The sequence below is a fragment of the Coenobita brevimanus genome, chromosome 6 (assembly GCF_032717465.1).
Source record: "Coenobita brevimanus isolate Jiangsu-jjx chromosome 6, ASM3271746v2, whole genome shotgun sequence".
Lineage (NCBI taxonomy): Eukaryota > Metazoa > Arthropoda > Malacostraca > Decapoda > Coenobitidae > Coenobita > Coenobita brevimanus.
Window position 1 is genome coordinate 51157889 of NC_136959.1, and position 18721 is coordinate 51176609.

The 18721-nt window shown below is 43.4% G+C and overlaps 1 protein-coding gene across 1 annotated transcript in view; it reads right to left on the reverse strand.

The window, feature by feature from the left end:
* LOC145401967 (putative G-protein coupled receptor CG31760) overlaps positions 1-18721 on the reverse strand; it is a 348699-nt gene that overhangs the window by 175286 nt on the left and 154692 nt on the right. The window contains exons 3-4 of the mRNA XM_080274074.1: positions 17602-17696; positions 15486-15589 (exon numbers count right to left, since the gene is read on the reverse strand). Of these exons, the coding sequence (XP_080130200.1) occupies positions 15486-15589; positions 17602-17696 (199 nt within the window). The remainder of the gene's footprint in view (positions 1-15485; positions 15590-17601; positions 17697-18721) is intronic.

The following is an 18721-nucleotide window of genomic DNA, read 5'->3' on the forward strand; positions in this document are numbered from 1 at the left end:
GGATGATAGTGATGACAGGGGGTCATGGTAGTGAGAGATGATGGTGATGAGGGGTGGTGGTGAGAGCGTGATGGTGGCGACAGGGGGTGATGATGGTGGTGACAGAAGATGATGGTGGTGAAAGAGGTTGATGGTGGTGACAGGGTGATGGTGGTGACAGGTGATAAAGGTGACAGAGGTTGATGGTGGTGACAGGGGGTGATGGTGGTGACACAAGTTACTGTAATGGTGGTGACAGGGGATGATGGTGATGTTAGAAGGTAATGGTGGTGACAGGGAGTGCTGCTAGTGACAGGGCGTGAAAGTAATTGTGGCGACCAGAGTGCAAGAAGTACGAGAAGCAATAATAAGGGATTAATTTGTTCCTCAACTTTCATGGCGGAAAATAAGTATGCTTTAGAGAGAGAGAGAGAGAGAGAGAGAGAGAGAGAGAGAGAGAAAGAGAGGAGGCGAGTGAGAGAAGAGACGCAACGAACATGTGTCGAAGCGGTGACAGAGCAATGGAAACAGCAGATAGGCGGGAGGAAGTAAAAGGGGAAATGGGAAAGGGGTGATGAAGAGATATGGGCAAAAGGGTTGGGAGAGAGAGAGAGAGAGAGAGAGAGAAATACAAAAGCTACATACACCTAACAGTTAGCCGGAAGCACTAACAGTAATATTGTTCCCAAGCCTAAGAAGTATAGAAAAAGAAGGGAATAGCAAAAAGCTCTCCTCCTCCCTCCTGACCCTCCGGCAATAGATCGTACAGGAAAACAGTGAGAAGCAGCACATTGCAGGAATATATACACAGAAGAGTCAGAAGAATATTCCACAGCATCCGTAAAAAATTGTAGGAAAATGAACACTCTGATCACACAATCCAGGAGCGATATGAAACTGGGGCCACATGCCTACAGTTTTTCATATATATTTTTAGAGACGAAGCAGAATATGTAGTTTCCCTCCCCAATTTTTGTTATATGTACTTAGGTTTAAATTGCTTACGACAGAAAGTATACAAATTTTAACTGTAACAGGCGACAATATCATTTTTTATTGTACTGAAAATCCTAAATCGTATCCTTAAGTTATTAGCCAAAAGGAGGTGAACTGTCGCTTTCAAACATTGCCATACCTGACCATATACATATATTTGCATGTATCCAAACATGAATGTATATAAACCCGTATAGCCTATGTCTATATGTAGCTGCATACGAGTGTACACAGACATATAGATACACGTACACACAAACATACATAATGAGATACGTAGACACACATATAATGTACATTATTCTTAATAGAATTTGTTATTTTCGTGACATCATAAATGCTACTAAAAGTTATAATCCAGTTGCAATTCAGAAAGTTAAAAAGTTTATCCTGACCTCTTTGATACCCATACTTTCTATACCCTGGTCACTTTAACTAGAAGTAAAACTGCCGTTTCTTATCTTGAATGATGAACTGTACAAGAGATTAACATTAGAATATAGTGCTAGTTACGAAGAAGTTCTACGGGAACGATGTTTCATCACAGCACTGTCTTCTGTCACTAAGCTACTTGAAATAAGCTGTAAAATTATGATAATCTTCGCCTCGTTAAAATGAATGAACAGGGTGTGTGTTTTAACGCTGCTATTTCACCACTACTGTTACTGATGACTGCCTGTGTGGGGCTGAAGTGGGAGTCACCCAAAGAATCCGGTAGATTTTTTTGTTCCTTCTATATGCAGATGATTAAATTCAGGAGAGGAGAGATATCCGAACTAGAGAGGTTAATTAATGTTCAGTTTTCCCCCTTAGTACTAAGGGTCACTTCCTAAAGTGAATAAAATCTTTTATTGGCAGCGAGACATACATACATACATACATATATATATATATATATGTAAAGTTGTTTGGCTGAAGGGGTTGATATAGAATCCGACATGACATTTGACATGTTCTCTTATTCTGCATTCCTAATATACTGTAATTCATACAAGTCTGCTAATCAAATAATTAGATAGCATTAGTTACTTTCACTGGAATATATTTTGTAATAGTCATTTTATTTTCATTACATTTTAGCAACTTTGAGAACTGACTGATATTGCTTTACTGAATTTAGCTCTCTGTTCACTGTCTGTGCATAGTGACACTAGTTACTGTGTGGGTGTAAGCTTGATTGAGGTATGCCATTCACGTAGGTAGGAGGGATTGCATTAGCCTTACAGAGAATGTTAAGCTGTAACATGAGGTGAGTTGGAAGCTTGTGTTTGATCCTGTATCTGAGTAGTACTGATAGGCCAAGGGGCAGATGCATGCAAGGTGAAGTTCGGATGTGGGAAGGGGAAATGTTGGTATGCGCCACTGGGAGTTCTAAATACACCAGCAGTTTGATCATTTCTCACGCCATTAACTTCCTCACATGTAGCTTGGTAGTCCGTAAACTGTTTCAAATGTCACTGAAACCTATATTCTACTCCCCACACATTCTCTGCCGAGTATTATATATTAAATTTTTACGACTTTGTTTCCTCTGTCTGATTTGAAATGGAAAATGGGAAGTCTATTGTTCACTACATATTTATCTGACTTTTTCATTTTATAAGACCTCTGAATTTGGCTGTCTCTGGAGTCACCATTAAAATAAAACACGTATCTAGTGACAGAAAAGCCCTTTATACCCTTAGTGGCTCTCTTTATCTTACTGTCTGGCACAATTCTTACTGTCTTTTTCCCTTCGTTGCTTGAGACAGAGGGAGATCCTTGTCCCCTTGAGATGCAGTCGCCCACTATACTATTTTTACTCTAACTTGGCCCAGATTTTCGTTCTTTTGCAGCTTACTTCACGCAGCTCAATGGAGGAAGAAGACACCACTATGGCTCTCCTACGTTTCTTCGGCATTCTTTCGTGTCTAGCATCATATTCCACTGTTAATCTATTGCCACAGCTGAGTATTCGAGATGGAGGGATGGCAGTTTTAGGCCAATTGGGAGTAAAAACGGTGTGCGTGTATGTGTTCTTATACCGGATATCTTGGCATCCTGATCTACATTCCTTGTTTTATCCCTCGATCTAGCCATCATTCAGTCCTTCTTTGCCCCATCAGGGATGTGGGAGTTCGGGTCTAGGCAACATAGTTCCAACAATTTAGTCGATTTATATGCAGCCCATTTGCCCATAAATTCTTCCCTCGCTTCTTCAACACCGAAAAACCAACCTGACATGATTTCCTGATAGTTTACTTGGCGTTTATTTAAGTATTTATTTATTTCTGGCCGCCCCAAACCGGTGTTATACAACGGTAATATTGAGTGGTTTTTCCTTCATTTTCCTGGTTCCATCCTTCTTATATCCATTTCCCTGCTCCATGCCAATAAGTGACTCCAGATAACACCAAGATCACACACCGTAGACAATGAGAGTATCCATTCCTCTTGCACGTGGAGCATTTGGCATCTGGGTTATCGGATCTTGAGAGAGAGAGAGAGAGAGAGAGAGAGAGAGAGAGAGAGAGAGAGAGAGAAGCAGACAGACAGACAGACAGACACAGAGAGACAGAGAGAGAAAGGGGGGATGGAGGGGAGGAGGGGAGAAAAGGAGGGACAGATTGAGAAGGCAAGAAAGACGAAACTTGTGATAGATGGTCACAGATGAAAAGAGTAAAAGGGACATAGAGGAAACAAATGTAAGGGATAGATAGAGAAGGGAGGGAGGGAAAGAGGAAAGGAGGAGGCGAGAAGAGGAGGAGGGAGAGAGGGAGGAAGGAAATTCTCTGAGATCTGATACATCAAGTGCAAATTTTATGCATAATAATGAATAGTTTTGAAATAACCAATACTCCATTTTCGTAACTCGCAGCCTTCGTTCTCTCTCTCTCTCTCTCTCTCTCTCTCTCTCTCTCTCTCTCTCTTTCACCCCTCCAACCATCCTCACTCTCTCACCCCTCCAACCATCCTCACTTTCTCACCCCTCCAACCATCCTCTCTCTATCACCCCTCCAACCATCCTCACTTTCTCACCCCTCCAACCATCCTCTCTCTATCACCCCTCCAACCATCCTCACTCTATCACCCCTCCAACCATCCTCACTCTATCACCCCTCCAACCATCCTCACTCTATCACTCCTTCAACCATCCTCACTCTATCACCCCACCAACCATCCTCACTCTATGACCCCTCCAACCATCCTCTCTCTATCACCCCTCCAACCATCCTCACTCTATCACCCCTCCAACCATCCTCACTTTCTCACCCCTCCAACCATCCTCACTCTATCACCCCTCCAACCATCCTCACTCTATACCCCTCCAACCATCCTCACTTTCTCACCCCTCCAACCATCCTCTCTCTATCACCCCTCCAACCATCCTCACTCTATCACCCCTCCAACCATCCTCACTCTATCACCCCTCCAACCATCCTCTCTCTATCACCCCTCCAACCATCCTCACTTTCTCACCCCTCCAACCATTCTCACTATAACACCTCTCCAACCATCCTCACTCCTCGCCGTCCTCTTTACCCCACAGCTCATATCCTCTCCCTCTCCACCCCCCTACACCATATTATCTTTTTCTGTGCATATTATCTTTTGCATCAGACGTCGTCGTTTTTATACTGCCTTGCCTCTTCCAGGAGATGGTCAAGAGATCATCGTAATGGTGGGATTACTGCAAGTTCTATCTGGCACTTTATAGCCCGGATAATGAATAAAATCACCTGAAGAAAGCAAGGGTAAAATATGAACAAAAAGAAACACACGTAAAGTGCAGCACTATAGGCTGAAATTAGTCTAACCTTGACCGATTTTTCTCAACATGCAATTACTTCATTCTGGCCTGACCTTTAACATTTCCACCAACTTTGGCCTGGATCGGATCAAAACATTGAAGCTGGCTTTGTCCTATGACCTTCATTTGACCTATTGCTCTCATAATTAAATATATTAATCTTTGGCCGACTCTCAGCCCTTATACCCAGCTTGATATAGATCGAATGGAAAACTATTGAGTTAGGGCGTTCAACTTTTGACCATGCCCTGTGACCTTGACCTTCGACTGATCCTTGACTCATCCTTGTCGACTCTCAAGCCCTCCACCAGTTTAGTCTAACTTGGATCAAAGCTGTTCAAGTTCATCTTATCCTATTACTTTAACCTTAATTCTAAAAAACAAAAGGTCAACCCCCCGACATATGCTCAGCTCTTCCACCAAGTTTGGTTCAAATCGGATCAAAACAGATTTATACTGTTCACATACCAAGAGACAGACAGAGGAAAAAGACACACTCATAAACACACGCGCCGAGCTATAATGTATACCCCGAGGTCCAAGCGAGGATGTAATAACGTCCTCTGGCTGAAATGGTTATCCTTCCACCTCACCTGCCGTTCCTCTCCTCCTCAGTCACTCCTCCAAGTCTGATTGCTCTCCAAACTTCCCTGCCAAATACTCTCACTTCCTCTCCACCTCATTCCTGCTCCTCCTTCCACCCGTGACTGCCCTCCTGCCCTCTCACGGTAAGTCATCTCTCTTTACACTCACTCACTCATCCACCTCCCCCGGTTTCTTGATCTCTCACTGCTCTTCTCCGCTCTGCTCCTCGTCTGGACTAATTAACCGTGTGTGTGTGTGTGTGTGTGTGTGTGTGTGTGAGGGAGGGGGGGAGGTGGTGGTGGAGAGAGTGATGCAGGCCATCAGAGAGGCAAGCCGGGAGACACATCACGCTCACTGCCAGCTCAGACTAGAGCACCGCGTACCCATAGCCTATTCCTCTTGTTTTCATCTGATGGAACTGAGCCACTCTTACATCTTGCATGCTAAGTTCTGGCTACACGATATTCAACGAGCCGAACTTATGAGGAAGGAATGAGTCTCCTTGGTTACTACTCAATCCAGACCAACCACACTTGGCCTTAAATTGTGCTGAAATGTTTAGAGATCTTTGTCAGGTTAGATTTATGGCTTTGTAATCGAACCCCCTACATCCCTTGACGTTTAATTTTTTTACACGATTCATAAGCTGTAACGTGCAAAATAAATCGCTAAGAAAGAGGTGTCAAAACGCCTCCCAAACTATCCAGAATATAAGACTGGCCAGCTCACAAAGTATAGTTCGTTCATATTCACTCGGCCCAGATATTCGTTCTTTTACAGCACCTTTCCCAGGCTCAGTGGCGACATATAACAATTTTACGACTATGCATCTTTGTCAGAGCGCTTCTTTATGACTAGCATCGCATTCACCGTGTTAATCTGATCTCACAACTCAGCACTGGGGATGGAGCGGTGGCAGTTTTAGGCCAAGGTAAATTTGAGTGTAGTGATGAATTAAGTGGGTCAAGCAGCGGCGGGAAGGACACACTGGAATGAGACAGCTGATACAACTCTCTCAGGGTGTAATTACTCTGACTCAAAGGCGAGGACGTCAAAGAAGGCTGTGTTTGCGTCTAATAACAGCTCTAGAGAAATTGGAGCAGTTATTTCAGTCAGCGTTCATATATTGACAGAACACACCAGTATAACCACTTCACTTCAATGACGTATTTTACAATGAAGTTGAACGTGGGTTATGTATTCAACCAAGTTTTTGTTTGTTTTTGCACAAAATGTCTTAAGAAGTTGTAATTGGATTTCAATGAAATCTAGTAGACAGGTGGGCACTGGGACAAGGAAGATGTTAATTAGATTTGGAGGTGGATCCGGATCCGAATCTGGATGCGGAAATATACAATAAATTTCAATAGCATTGGCGAAGGAATGCCTTGCATCAGATTGTGTAACAGCGCAGACTAAGACCGTGGAATTGATTACCTCTGCCAAAGACGTCATAAATTAACCTGGCGTAGGCGGAGGTATGCGCTCACTGAGTGTTTCCTAGTCATCGTTGTGTCCAGACGATTTCAGTCAGCTTACAAGAGCACCCTAGATGTGGCGGGGATAACGAAGGCAACCCTAACCTATCAGTCTGAAAAGTGACTCCTTAGCTGAGTATAATCATCTGCAAACACCGAAATCACGAGGCCAAAAGTGGTGCAAAAAATATATATATATACAGGGTAGAAATAAATGATGGGTTAACTGCAGGATCTGACGCAGTTTCTTTAAATGTATTTTAGATGAAGATTTTATACTATTTTTACTATAATGAAGTGCCTCTTTTCCATCTTTTATTTTGACTATCCCCGGACCGTTTTACTGTCTAAGAGAAACTTCCGGTACTCCAATGGTTACCGGTAATAATCATTCTCAGCACATCTTGGCTTTTTAATAATAGGGGTATAACAGGAGTAAGAAGCTTATCTGTTAACCAATGGAAATTCTGGATTGGTTCACACACACACACACACACACACACACACACACACACACACACACACACACACACACACACAGCAGCAGCAGCACATCCAGTTAATAAGCAATCTCTGGCTTTTGTATCAAAAGCTTTCACTGGCTCAGCACATTATATAACATTTAAGGTCACTAAAGATTCGGAAAAAGTGTTGCTTTGTTTTAACATTTCCTAATACTTACTGACATTAATGTTTATATAATTAAGTCAACAGTGGCTGATATGAACAGTGATAAATGAAATACAGTATGTTGTGTGCCGTTCATTACTGACTGAATCTAACATTGTACACCCTAGTTATTGCATCAAAAGCACTATCTATGATTACGACGCTATGAATAACTTGTCCTTTCATCTCAGCGACAGAGCTAATGATTTCTAGGTAGAGTCTCGGGGCTCAGGTACAGACATAAAAATGCTGGGAATTGCCAAGTGTAGGTTGTTGCTATTGAGTTTGGATAACCGTGATCTGTCCGACCGGGCAGGCCCGTCGACCACAGGTAAGCAACTGCTTCTTTGTGGCCACCCTAAAGGTACAGTGCAGTACATACAATATGTAATGATCCAGCACTCCCTGGTGGTAGTCAGCGTCTCACCACGGTATGACTAGGGTCCTCTTCACAGCAAGGCGTAGGGAAATATAAGGAGGTTTGACTCCTGGGTGGACACAGCAACTGCCCCACCCATGGTACACAGAGTCACCACGTGTAGGCTCCTCGTCAACATCGCCAGAGGTAGATTAGAAAAAACAAACAAACAAGCAACAATGAGTAATGAAGGATACACATACGTGGATGAAAAGGCATTCCAAGACAAAACATCAATGGCAATGAATGCAGCGTAGGAACATTTAAAACAGGTGAAAAACTAGACACAGTTAACCCGCTCATACACATTATTTTTTTTATAGTTCATCAATGTTACGAAACGACTTTTATTCAGCTTGAGAGAAAATTCTGGTTGTGCAGGGGTCAGTGAAGTCTGTATATAACCATCACAGTGCAAAGTGTATACTAAAATAACTAACATCATCCGGAGAGAGCAAGAATGTAATAAAGAGAACGCCAGCGGTTCGAAGGGGTTAGGTGTCAACAGTGGTAGGCTGAGGTACAATTGTCAGCAGAAATCCCTTCAAGTTTCCCTTCATGATAACGAGTCTTCGGTTGGGTAAGACTATGGCAAAGATATGAAAGATGTGCGTAAAACAGCCGTATATAATTAGACTTTACTGTCTAGCACACAATAAATACTTTGCATGTTAATGACAGGTAGACTCATATAATGGATCGAATCTTGGAACGAATTTCGACTGCACAGTGCACCTCAGCTAGTACACTGTCTTAAATACATCAATCACTATCAGAAACAACGTCTCCCTTGATAGCTTCTCAGTGACTATCTTTGCAACCTCTCGTCAAAACTTCTTTATCTTATAACCTCTTCCCACACAGTCTTTTCACAGTCCCTTCTCTCATCCTTTGTCACAGCTTCCCCGCCATTCAGTCTCAGTGCTTTTGTATCTTAATGGGCCTCCTAGCCAGCATGTCAGTGGAGATACGATGCAGTTGGCGGTACAGGTCAGGTGGTGTCTGGTGCAAATGCTAAATCTAGTGTGACGCTATGTATGGATATCTGGGTCAATCGGTTCAAGGATCCTCTTGGCTTAAAGAATACAAGCAGCATAATTATTCCTTTAGTCCATCTTCTCTAAATCACATTAAATTGCACACACTTCTGCGACCAAATCAACTTCAGAAATAGCATACAAAATGCAGAAGACTGTCACCATATGAAAAGAATATGCATTATTGATGATGATTAAAGACAAAATACGTGCAAAAAGCATGACTACACATACAATACATCCGTGCTCTGTTATGGCGCTCATCTGACTCTCCTGAGTAGTACTGGGAACAACTCAGTAGCTTAATCCACTACTCCTGCTCTGCTGTCACGCCTCACTACTAACCCTATCCCTCTGCGTAGCCACAAAACTTGATCATCCACCTGCATGATACACTGTTCCTGACCCAAGCAGTTGCCAGTGTAGGTCAAGTGGTGTCTAGTTCAGGAGGTATTAAATCCAGGGCGAAGCTAATTTCAGAGAACTGGGTTAACCCCGTCGCCATGATGACGCTTATACGTCGTCAAAACCCTCCAGAGAGCACATACTCTGACGCCCCTATGTCGTCATATGTCAGTGCAACCAAAGAAGACAGCAGAGGGGTTCGTTTACTGTGCTGGGGCTATTCATATTGGCTAGTAAATGTTACTAAGGACAAAATAAGCTCCAACCACTTCTTTTTTCAGTCAGTCCCAATATATATATATGGGAGGTGACGTGATTGCTGACGTATTGTATAGTAAACACTGCATGCTGCCATGGGCAATTGAGCATGATCAGTCATGGTTGTAAATCGGAGGAGAGTGTATTGTTGCTCCCTCCACAGTAAATTATGGTTGAACCACAGACTATTCTTGAGGAATCTCACGATTCCTCGAGTGAGGAAGAGTTCATCCATTATTGCAAGACTCAGATATCGATGACTCGCCTAGTGAAGAACTAGAGAGCGATGAATTTGATGATACTGACGAGAAGGCAGTTGATGGCGGCTGGCGCCAGATAAGCGACATATTTGGTGACTCACGTCCTAACCACACGCCTGAAATTACGAGTGATTTTTTTGGGCTGAATCCAGTAACTAGTGAATCTGAAACTGTGTCACCATTGGACTCTTTCAGACTAATTTTTGATGCTGATGTGGTAAAGAAAATATGTGAGTGGGCAAATCAGAGGGCGGATAAATTTTTCAGTGAACACCTACTGTACAGACAAAGGATAAAGTAAATAGCATTAATTTGGCGTCCAGTTTCAGAAAGTGATATGTACACTTTTATCAGCCTTTTGTTAGCCATGAGAATAACGAAATTGTCCCGCATTTACATGTACTGGAGCAAAAGCATGTTGTTAAGTGCACTGCCAAGATACGCCACAGCCTGGGCCAAGCAGGGCACAGAAGTTACTTCTGAATAAACGTTTAGTCAGTACATTGAATTAATTCGTATATTTATAATTTTTCACTGCTCTGTATTATTTATGATAAACCTACTCAAAAATATCTTTTGATTTATATTATTTTTATTACAAACAAGCAGTGGCAGATTCACTCTTACACACATAAGCCAATACTCACATACACACACGTACACAAACATACAAAACACCATAGCTATTTTTGCAAGATAGCAGCTTTTCCCTGGAAAAGCAATGTGGGGGGAACGAGCGGGGAAGCCCCGTACAGGGTACCGAGCGAGATTAGTCACCCTCGTGGCGAAGGGGTCAGTCGGTTTAAGTATCCACCTGGCTTACAGGGTACCAGATGCGTATTCTCATCCTTTTGAGCACCCATTGTAATCTCAGTTGGCCCTCTCTCTCTCTCTCTCTCTCTCTCTCTCTCTCTCTCTCTCTCTACTATATATGTGCGTATGTATGTGTGTGTGTGTGTGTGTGTGTGTATATATATATATATATATATATATATATATATATATATATATATATATATATATATATATATATATATATATATATATATATATATATCATTTCCTGTGGCACCCCACGGGATGCATAGGGTCTCAATGAACTCTCTCCACCAATATTTGTCTCTTGCTATCTCCTTCAGGTCCCACCAACACTCCTCTCCTGCTTCTTTTTTCATTGTCCTCAACCAGGTTTCCCTCGGCCTACCTCTACCTCTTCTTCCTCTAGCAATCCACTCTGGCACATCCTGTATTAAACAACCTTCTTTTCTGTATATGTGCCACAGCCACTTCCAGCGAGACAGTCTCACATATTCATTAACTGGTTCCACTCTCGTAATATGCCTTACTCTTTCATTTGTAACTCTGTCTTGCCACTTTACCCCAAGAATCCTTATATATATATATATATATATATATATATATATATATATATATATATATATATATATATATATATATATATATATATATATATTTATTTATTTATTTATATCGTTTTAGTCTACCTTAGGGGAGACGTCTTACAGTGAAGGGTATAAGAGAGGCTATATTTAACCAAGCTATTTCGAAATATCTAACTTAAGGAGACATAAATGATCTGGGTACAGTGATGACAAATTATAAAATGCAACATCGGACAGACGAGGTTAAAATTCAGCACAACTGTACGACCAAATAGGCTTCTTGGTGTCAGACAAAAGCAGGACTCTATCACCACATGAAAAAAATATATATTACTGAAAACGAGGTACAAAAGCTGCGAGATACATATAAAATATATACAAAAAGCGTTACAAAGCGTTTAGTGTATCCATGCTTCGCTGTGCTTGTCATCTGATTCTCGTACGGACGGAGTTAGCGAGGTATTGTTTTTGGTCGAGTTTGTTTGTTTGTTGTTTTTACGTGAGGAAGAAGGAACCAAACGCAACGAGCCCGCAAAACTGTTCCTTCCAAGAGAAAAACAAAATACAAGAGAGAGCCAAATTCAAGATCCATTTATTTCAAGATGCCTGGACACACTGCGTTTGAAATACTGGAGATCATAGGAAGCAGGAAATACAGACAGAAGGAGACAGTTCCGGAGTTGACCTGTTGCATAAATGAAGGACTGGGAGTAACGGTTAACTATTGCATTAGAGAGTTGGACAGAAAAGGGGTGAGAGTTTGCTGCCAGACGGGTGCTACGCGCCCGTCGTAGAGGTGGAGGAATGCAAGTAGACAGTTCAGAGGAGCCGTGACCATTGAAGTAGCGATAGAAAAGAGATAACGATGCAACAGTGCGGCGAAGAGACAGAGGTTGAAGGGAGTCAGTAAGAGGGGGAGAGTTAATGAGACGAAAAGCCTTTGACTCCACCCTATTGAGAAGAGCTGTATGTGGGGAGCCTCCCCACACATGAGAGTTGCACTCCACATAGGGGCGGACAAAACCCCTGTATAGATTCAACAATTGTGCAGGGGTAAAGAAGGAAAAACGGCTGAATGAAATTACATGAAACTTGCAGGATATGTGGGCACTGGTCCCAAAAGAAAGTGATTAAATTTTGGAGGTAATCAAGCGACTTTGAAAGGTCAAAATCAAGGTCACGGATTTTCAGAGGGTTATAACTTGAAAACGATTGGAGATAGTTATTTACTATTATGAACATACAGGAACTCGTAATACTGGCTTTCATTTGGCACCAAGACCTTTGACCTTGAATGACCTTAGAAGGTCAAACTCAAGGTCACGGATATTCAGGGGGCTATAACATGAAACTGGTTAAGATAGGTGTTTACTGTTATCAACATATAGGAAATCCCATATGGGTTTGTAATTGGTACCCTGACCTTTGACCATAAGTGATTCTGAAAGGTCAAAGTCAAGGTCACGGATATTCAGGGGGCTACTCGTATAACCCGAAACTCGCTGAAGATAGAGATATTTACTATTACCAGGATTTAGGAAGTCTCATATGGGCTTTCATTTGATGGAATGACCTTTGACTTTGAGTGACCTTAAAAGGTCAAACGCAAGATCAAGGATATTCAGAGGACCCAACTTGAAAACATTTGCGCCATTACTTTAAACTTTAATTGTGACCTGACACTAAATGGTAGAAACGAGTCAGTATTTAACAGCAATAAGATAACTGCAGCCGGGCGAGGTATGTTGTGCCCGGCACCACTTGATGGTATTGCAATTAACTCAGTGGCTTAATCCAATGCAAATCCTCTGCAACCATGCTTCGGTCATTACCCTCGCCCTCTCCTGGAACATGAAACTATATCCTTTTCACTTTAACATGACCTAAAATTGCCATCTCTCTATCCTGAATGCTGAACTGTAACTAGAAATTAACAACAGACTATATTTCTTGCCACGAAAAAGTGCTATGGAAAGAGTTTAAGGCCATAGCACTGTCTTAGTCTATCAGTGAGCAACATGAAATAAGCAGCAAAACGCCTAAAAATCTGGGCATATACACTCTTTAACTTGGCCCAGATTCTCGTCCTTGTATGGTTTATTTCACGTAGTTCTGTGGCAGAAAGAGACAATGCTACCGCTCTACATTAATTTCATAGCACTTCTTTGTGACTAGCATCGTCATCTACCGTCAGTCCATTCTTACAACTCAGCATTCGAGATGGAGACATGGAAATTTGAGACCAAGGTGAAAGAACTATAGATTATCCGGCTACATGACATTTCTATCTGTGACCCCTGACCTCTGCTGCCTGATTCACTGACCCTGACCCTTGCCCTTATTCTTTCAGTCTGACCTTTTCCTCTTCTGCTCTTCATCATTACCCTTTCCCATCCTCCTCACCTCTGACCTTTCCCTACCCCTCATCGTCCCCCATGCAATATATGTTATTTTCCGCACCCCTCGTCTCTTCCGCTCATTTCCCTCTATTTTCCCCTCATCCACATTCTCTTGGATCTTTTTTCACTATCCTTCCCTCACACATTGCTTCCCTCGTTTTACCTCTGTCTCCTACACAGCGTATCTCAGCAACATCCCCTCTCCATTATCCAACACTACTACTCAAAGACACATACATAAACACATAATCACTATAGCCATCCAAAACCTTCAGCCAAACAGCATCCCTCAAGAACCACTACCGAACATACACCCTTCCAGAAGCTATCCTACTCAGAGAGACACGAGTACACCTAGCCAGACTGCGATGTGGCCACTACGCTTCCCTGCTACAATAACAACACAAAGTAAATACTCAAACAACCCACTTTGCCCACATTGCATTGCAGCCCCCCACACCACAACACATTTTTTTTTTTTTTTACGTGTCCGACTCTGGGCAAAGGCGTCAGGGCCTATTTCTCGGGGGCAGTGACCTATCCCAAGGCCCAGTAGTCCTCCTACACCTCCACATGTCACCACTTCGGCGCTAACACCCACCATCCATATTGAATACATGCTAGGGCTGTTTCATACAGGACTGGTGTATTGGTATTAGCGGGGGTATTTTACGACATGTCGGCGGGTCATCTGGTAGATCAGGAAAGTCTGCTTTTTAGGAAATTCAAATCCTTAAACTGTTCCCTGCCCCAGCCGGGATTCGATCCTGGGTCAGGGGTCACAGATAGAAATGTCATGTAGCCGGATAATCTATAGTTCTTTCACCTTGGTCTAAAATTTCCATGTCTCCATCTCGAATGCTGGGTTGTAAGAATAGCCTGACGGTAGATGACGATGCTAGTCACAACCACTATCTCAAAAAAGACAGTCCTTCCCCATAGCCTCAACATAAGACCCCTGAGAGCGAGTGGTCGAAGTCGCCGATTTCCTGTGCTTTGTTGGGATTACAGCGACATGAGCCTGAGGATGCAACAACAACAATAATAATCTTTCTGTCCTACTTTTCGGTCTCCCCCAGTCTCTCTTAATCTTCTTAGACCTCCTCTTCTTGGTACTGTTGCTTCCTCTTATCATTTCCCTCCTCCCCCTTCCTTCCTCTCCCTCTCTCCTCTCCTTATTCCCTGATCAACTGTGTGAACGAACGAGTGCTCTATCCCAGGCTGGGGCAGAGAAAGATTTGATCATTTTAATTTCATTCAAAACATTTTCTACTAATCACCAACAAGATCACCGATATGTCATAAAAACACAGTAGCTAATCTCATCATATCCTCCTCATCTTTCATACCATTTCTAGCATGTACCGGTACTCAATATGGATGGTGGGTATTAGTGTCGAAAAGTTGACATGTGACGATGTGTGGTACGTAGGAGGAAAGATGGATCTCAGAGAACGGAATGTCAAATCTATGCCCAGAGTTGAAGACATAAAATAAAAAGTGAGCTTCTTTCATTCTCCTACCGTAATTTCTCCATCCACCACTGCTCTCTCTCTCTCTCTCTCTCTCTCTCTCTCTCTCTCTCTCTCTCTCTCTCTCCACACTGTACATTATTTATTCACTTCCTAACCAACTGCCACACCCACGCCCACATCAGCAAACTAAGCAGTCCTCGGAACCTATATCACCAGGTTAGTTATATGTGTATGTATGTATGTATAGCATGTGTGTGTATGTATGCATGTACCTGTATGTATGTAAGTATGTATGTACTTGTATGTATGTATGTATGTATGTCAGGCACTCACCTTGGTCCGGGGGGTGAGGCAGGTCGGTCAGCACCCTCACCATCAAGTCCGTCTTCTGCCGTATGGAGTCGAAGCGGGCCACTTGCATTGGCACCCGCGCGAAACTGCAGATGGGGGAGGGGAAAGGGAGGGGGAAGGACGGGGAGGGAGAGGGAGGACGGAAGGATGGGGAGGTGGAAAGGGAGAGTGAAAGGATGCAGAGGGGTAGAGGAAAGGGAGGGGGGAAGGACGGGGAGGAGATTAGGGAAGGAAGGAAAAATGGTGAGGAGGAGAGGGAGGGGGAAGGATAGGGAGGGGTAGAGAAAAGGATATGGGAAGGACGGGGAGCGGAAAAGGAGGGAGGAAAGGACGGGGAGGGAGAGAGGGGAGGAAGGAGGGATGGGAAGGAAAAAAAGGAAGAGCGGAAGGACGGGGGTAGGGATAAGGGAGGAAAGATGGGGAGAGGAAAAAGATGGAAGGAGATAAAGTAAAAGAGATGGGAGGTGAAGGGAGGCAAGGAAGAAAGGAAGTCGGAGGAAGAAAGAAGATAGGAAGGAGGTAAGGGAGACAGGATGGTGACAGAAGGGAAAGGTGAAAGAAGCGATGATGAAAGGAGGATGAGAGGAGTGCGAGGAAGGGGTAGGAAGAGGTTGGGAAGGCAAGAAAAAGAAAATGGAAGCCATGGGAATGGAGGTGAACGTAGGGGAGTGGATGGAGGGACGAGATAGACAGTGATGGTATGATGATAAGAGAAGTGCGTGGACAGAGTGGGGAAGGTTTTGAAGGGGATATAATGATAAAAAGATGGTAAGGTTAGGGAGTGGTGACGGAGGACGAAAGAGAGAGAGAGAGAGAGAGAGAGAGAGAGAGAGAGAGAGAGAGAGAAGGGGGTTAAAGAAGAAGTGATAATTGAAGGATGAATGAAGAAAAATAGGGTGGGAAGAATTTGTAAAGGGAGGAACGATAAGGAGGGTGGAAGGGAGTGTAAGAGGAAGAGGAGGGAAGGGTGAGGTAAGAGAGATAGAGACAGAGAGAAGATGAGAAGGATGCAGGAACAGGAACAATGAAAGGAAAGGAGAGGTATGGAGGGAGAGATGAAAGATACGGTGTTAATGAGATGATCAGTGGAATGAAAGGAAAGGTGTTGATGAGGGATTGTGAAAGGAAGGGAAAGGAGGAGAGGGAACCGGAGACAGGGTGAGAGAAAGGGGGAAAGAATATGAGGGGAATGCATAGGAAGAGGAGAAGAGTTGAGGAAAATGTAAAGGGAATAACAGATGGATGAACAGAAGAAGAACACGAAATGAGGAGTGGAGATGTTTGTAAAGGAAAGGAGTTGTGAAAGTAAGGGAAGGGAAGGAAAGGTGATGGCAGGGAACGTGATAAGAAGACAGGAAAGTGCAGGGAAGAGGAAGGGGTTGGAGAAGGGAGGAAAGAGGAAGAATGGATAAGGGGAAGGGAAGTGAATGAAGTGGAGAAAGTGATGGTGATATGGAAGTGTTGAGGGTAGGGAATAAGGGACACGGGGAAGTTTGGGGAGGCCGGGTAATAGACAGAAGAGAGGGTTAGTTGATTTAAATATACCAAAATCAATCAGTAACAAGGTCAGAATTATTTTCATTACAATATAAAAAATAATGAAATGTATATGCAGAATTATGGCTCTCCTATTACAACTACGATTAGGCTATGGATATTGGTGCTGATAAAACGTTTCTAAATATCATCCTTATCGAGACAATTCAGGTACGGTAATGACAAATCAGAATTTATTCATCACTCTAACCATTCAATTGATAAAGAGACAGACAGATAGACAGACAGACAGACAGACAGGTTTTCTTGAAGGGTGAGAGAAGCGCTGGATCTCACTATCTCACTCGTCTTAATCTCACCTGTAATTGGACACGGGGCTTAAGCTGTCAACGTGTGTGTGTGTGTGTGTGTAAGAGAGAGAGAGAGAGAGAGAGAGACTCAGACAGACAGACAGATAGGCTAAACAAACAGGCTGACTGACAGGAAGAGGAAGAAACAGAGACAGGGTAGGAAGAGATATATTTGTGGAATGAAGTGTGAGGTATAACGTAAGAGAGAGAGAGGGGGGGGGGAGAGAAAGAGAGAGGTAGTTTCTGCTTACTTGTGGAAGGGTGGTGTGGCACAGATGGAGCCCAGGCTACCCGAGGTCATCTGGGACACCTGCCGCAGCGCCTCCTCCCGTGTGTCGTCGCTATCCTGGGGGCGAGGCAGAGGCAGGTAGGTTAGGCAGAGGGAGGCAAGTTAGGCAAAGAGGTCAGGCACAAACATACCCTTACTCTTGCCACTTACCTTTACCTAAATTTGCCTTCTCTCCATCGTGAATGCTAAGCTATAACAAACGCGTGGATATTAAGCCCTACCCTTTTCACTCTAGCTTGACCAAAATTCCTTCTTGGATGCTGGACTACAGAGAAATATCAACAGTAGAAAAAGATGATATGCTCTTTTCACTTAAACCTGGCCCGAAATTGCAGTCTCCCCCCATTTCAATATTTTTAGATTAACACTAGAATATTATGGTAGTCAGGAATAAGAAATAAGCTGCATAAAGAACATTTCTGCCAATTAAATGAACTATTACTGACGGATTTTTCACACTGCATCCCTCTGCTACACTGCCATACCACTCGACATCACCACACTGCCGCATCACAACATGCCACATTACAACATGCCATATCACCACAGTGCCACATCACCACAGTGCCACGTCACCACACCGCCACATCACCACACTGCCACATCACCACACTGCCACATCACCACACCGCCACATCACCACACTGCCACATCACCACACTGCCACATCACCACACTGCCTCATTCTGTGTCGCGTCGCTATCCAAGGGCGAGGGAGAGGCAGACACGCAGGTTAGGCATAAATTCATCGATATTATTGTACTGGTCGTCCACTTAGCCACTTCAGTCCCCTGGCGATTTCATTCACCTTCTCAAACTGGAGGGGTTAAGCACACCTTTCACTAACCATTCACACCAGGAACCTCTCTTGGGCTGAATAAAATCGTCTGGTAGTAGGAAGAATAAACAAACCGACGACGTAAAGCGTATGTACTGAACCAAGGCAGCCTTCTCTTGAGCACTAACACCGTGAAATGGGTAAAATCAGGCAGGCTGTTGCGATTTTGTACAGATAACTACTTAAGAGTGGAAGGGAAAAGGGGAAGGAGGTGACAGGGGACGAGGTGGAGGGATGGGCAAGA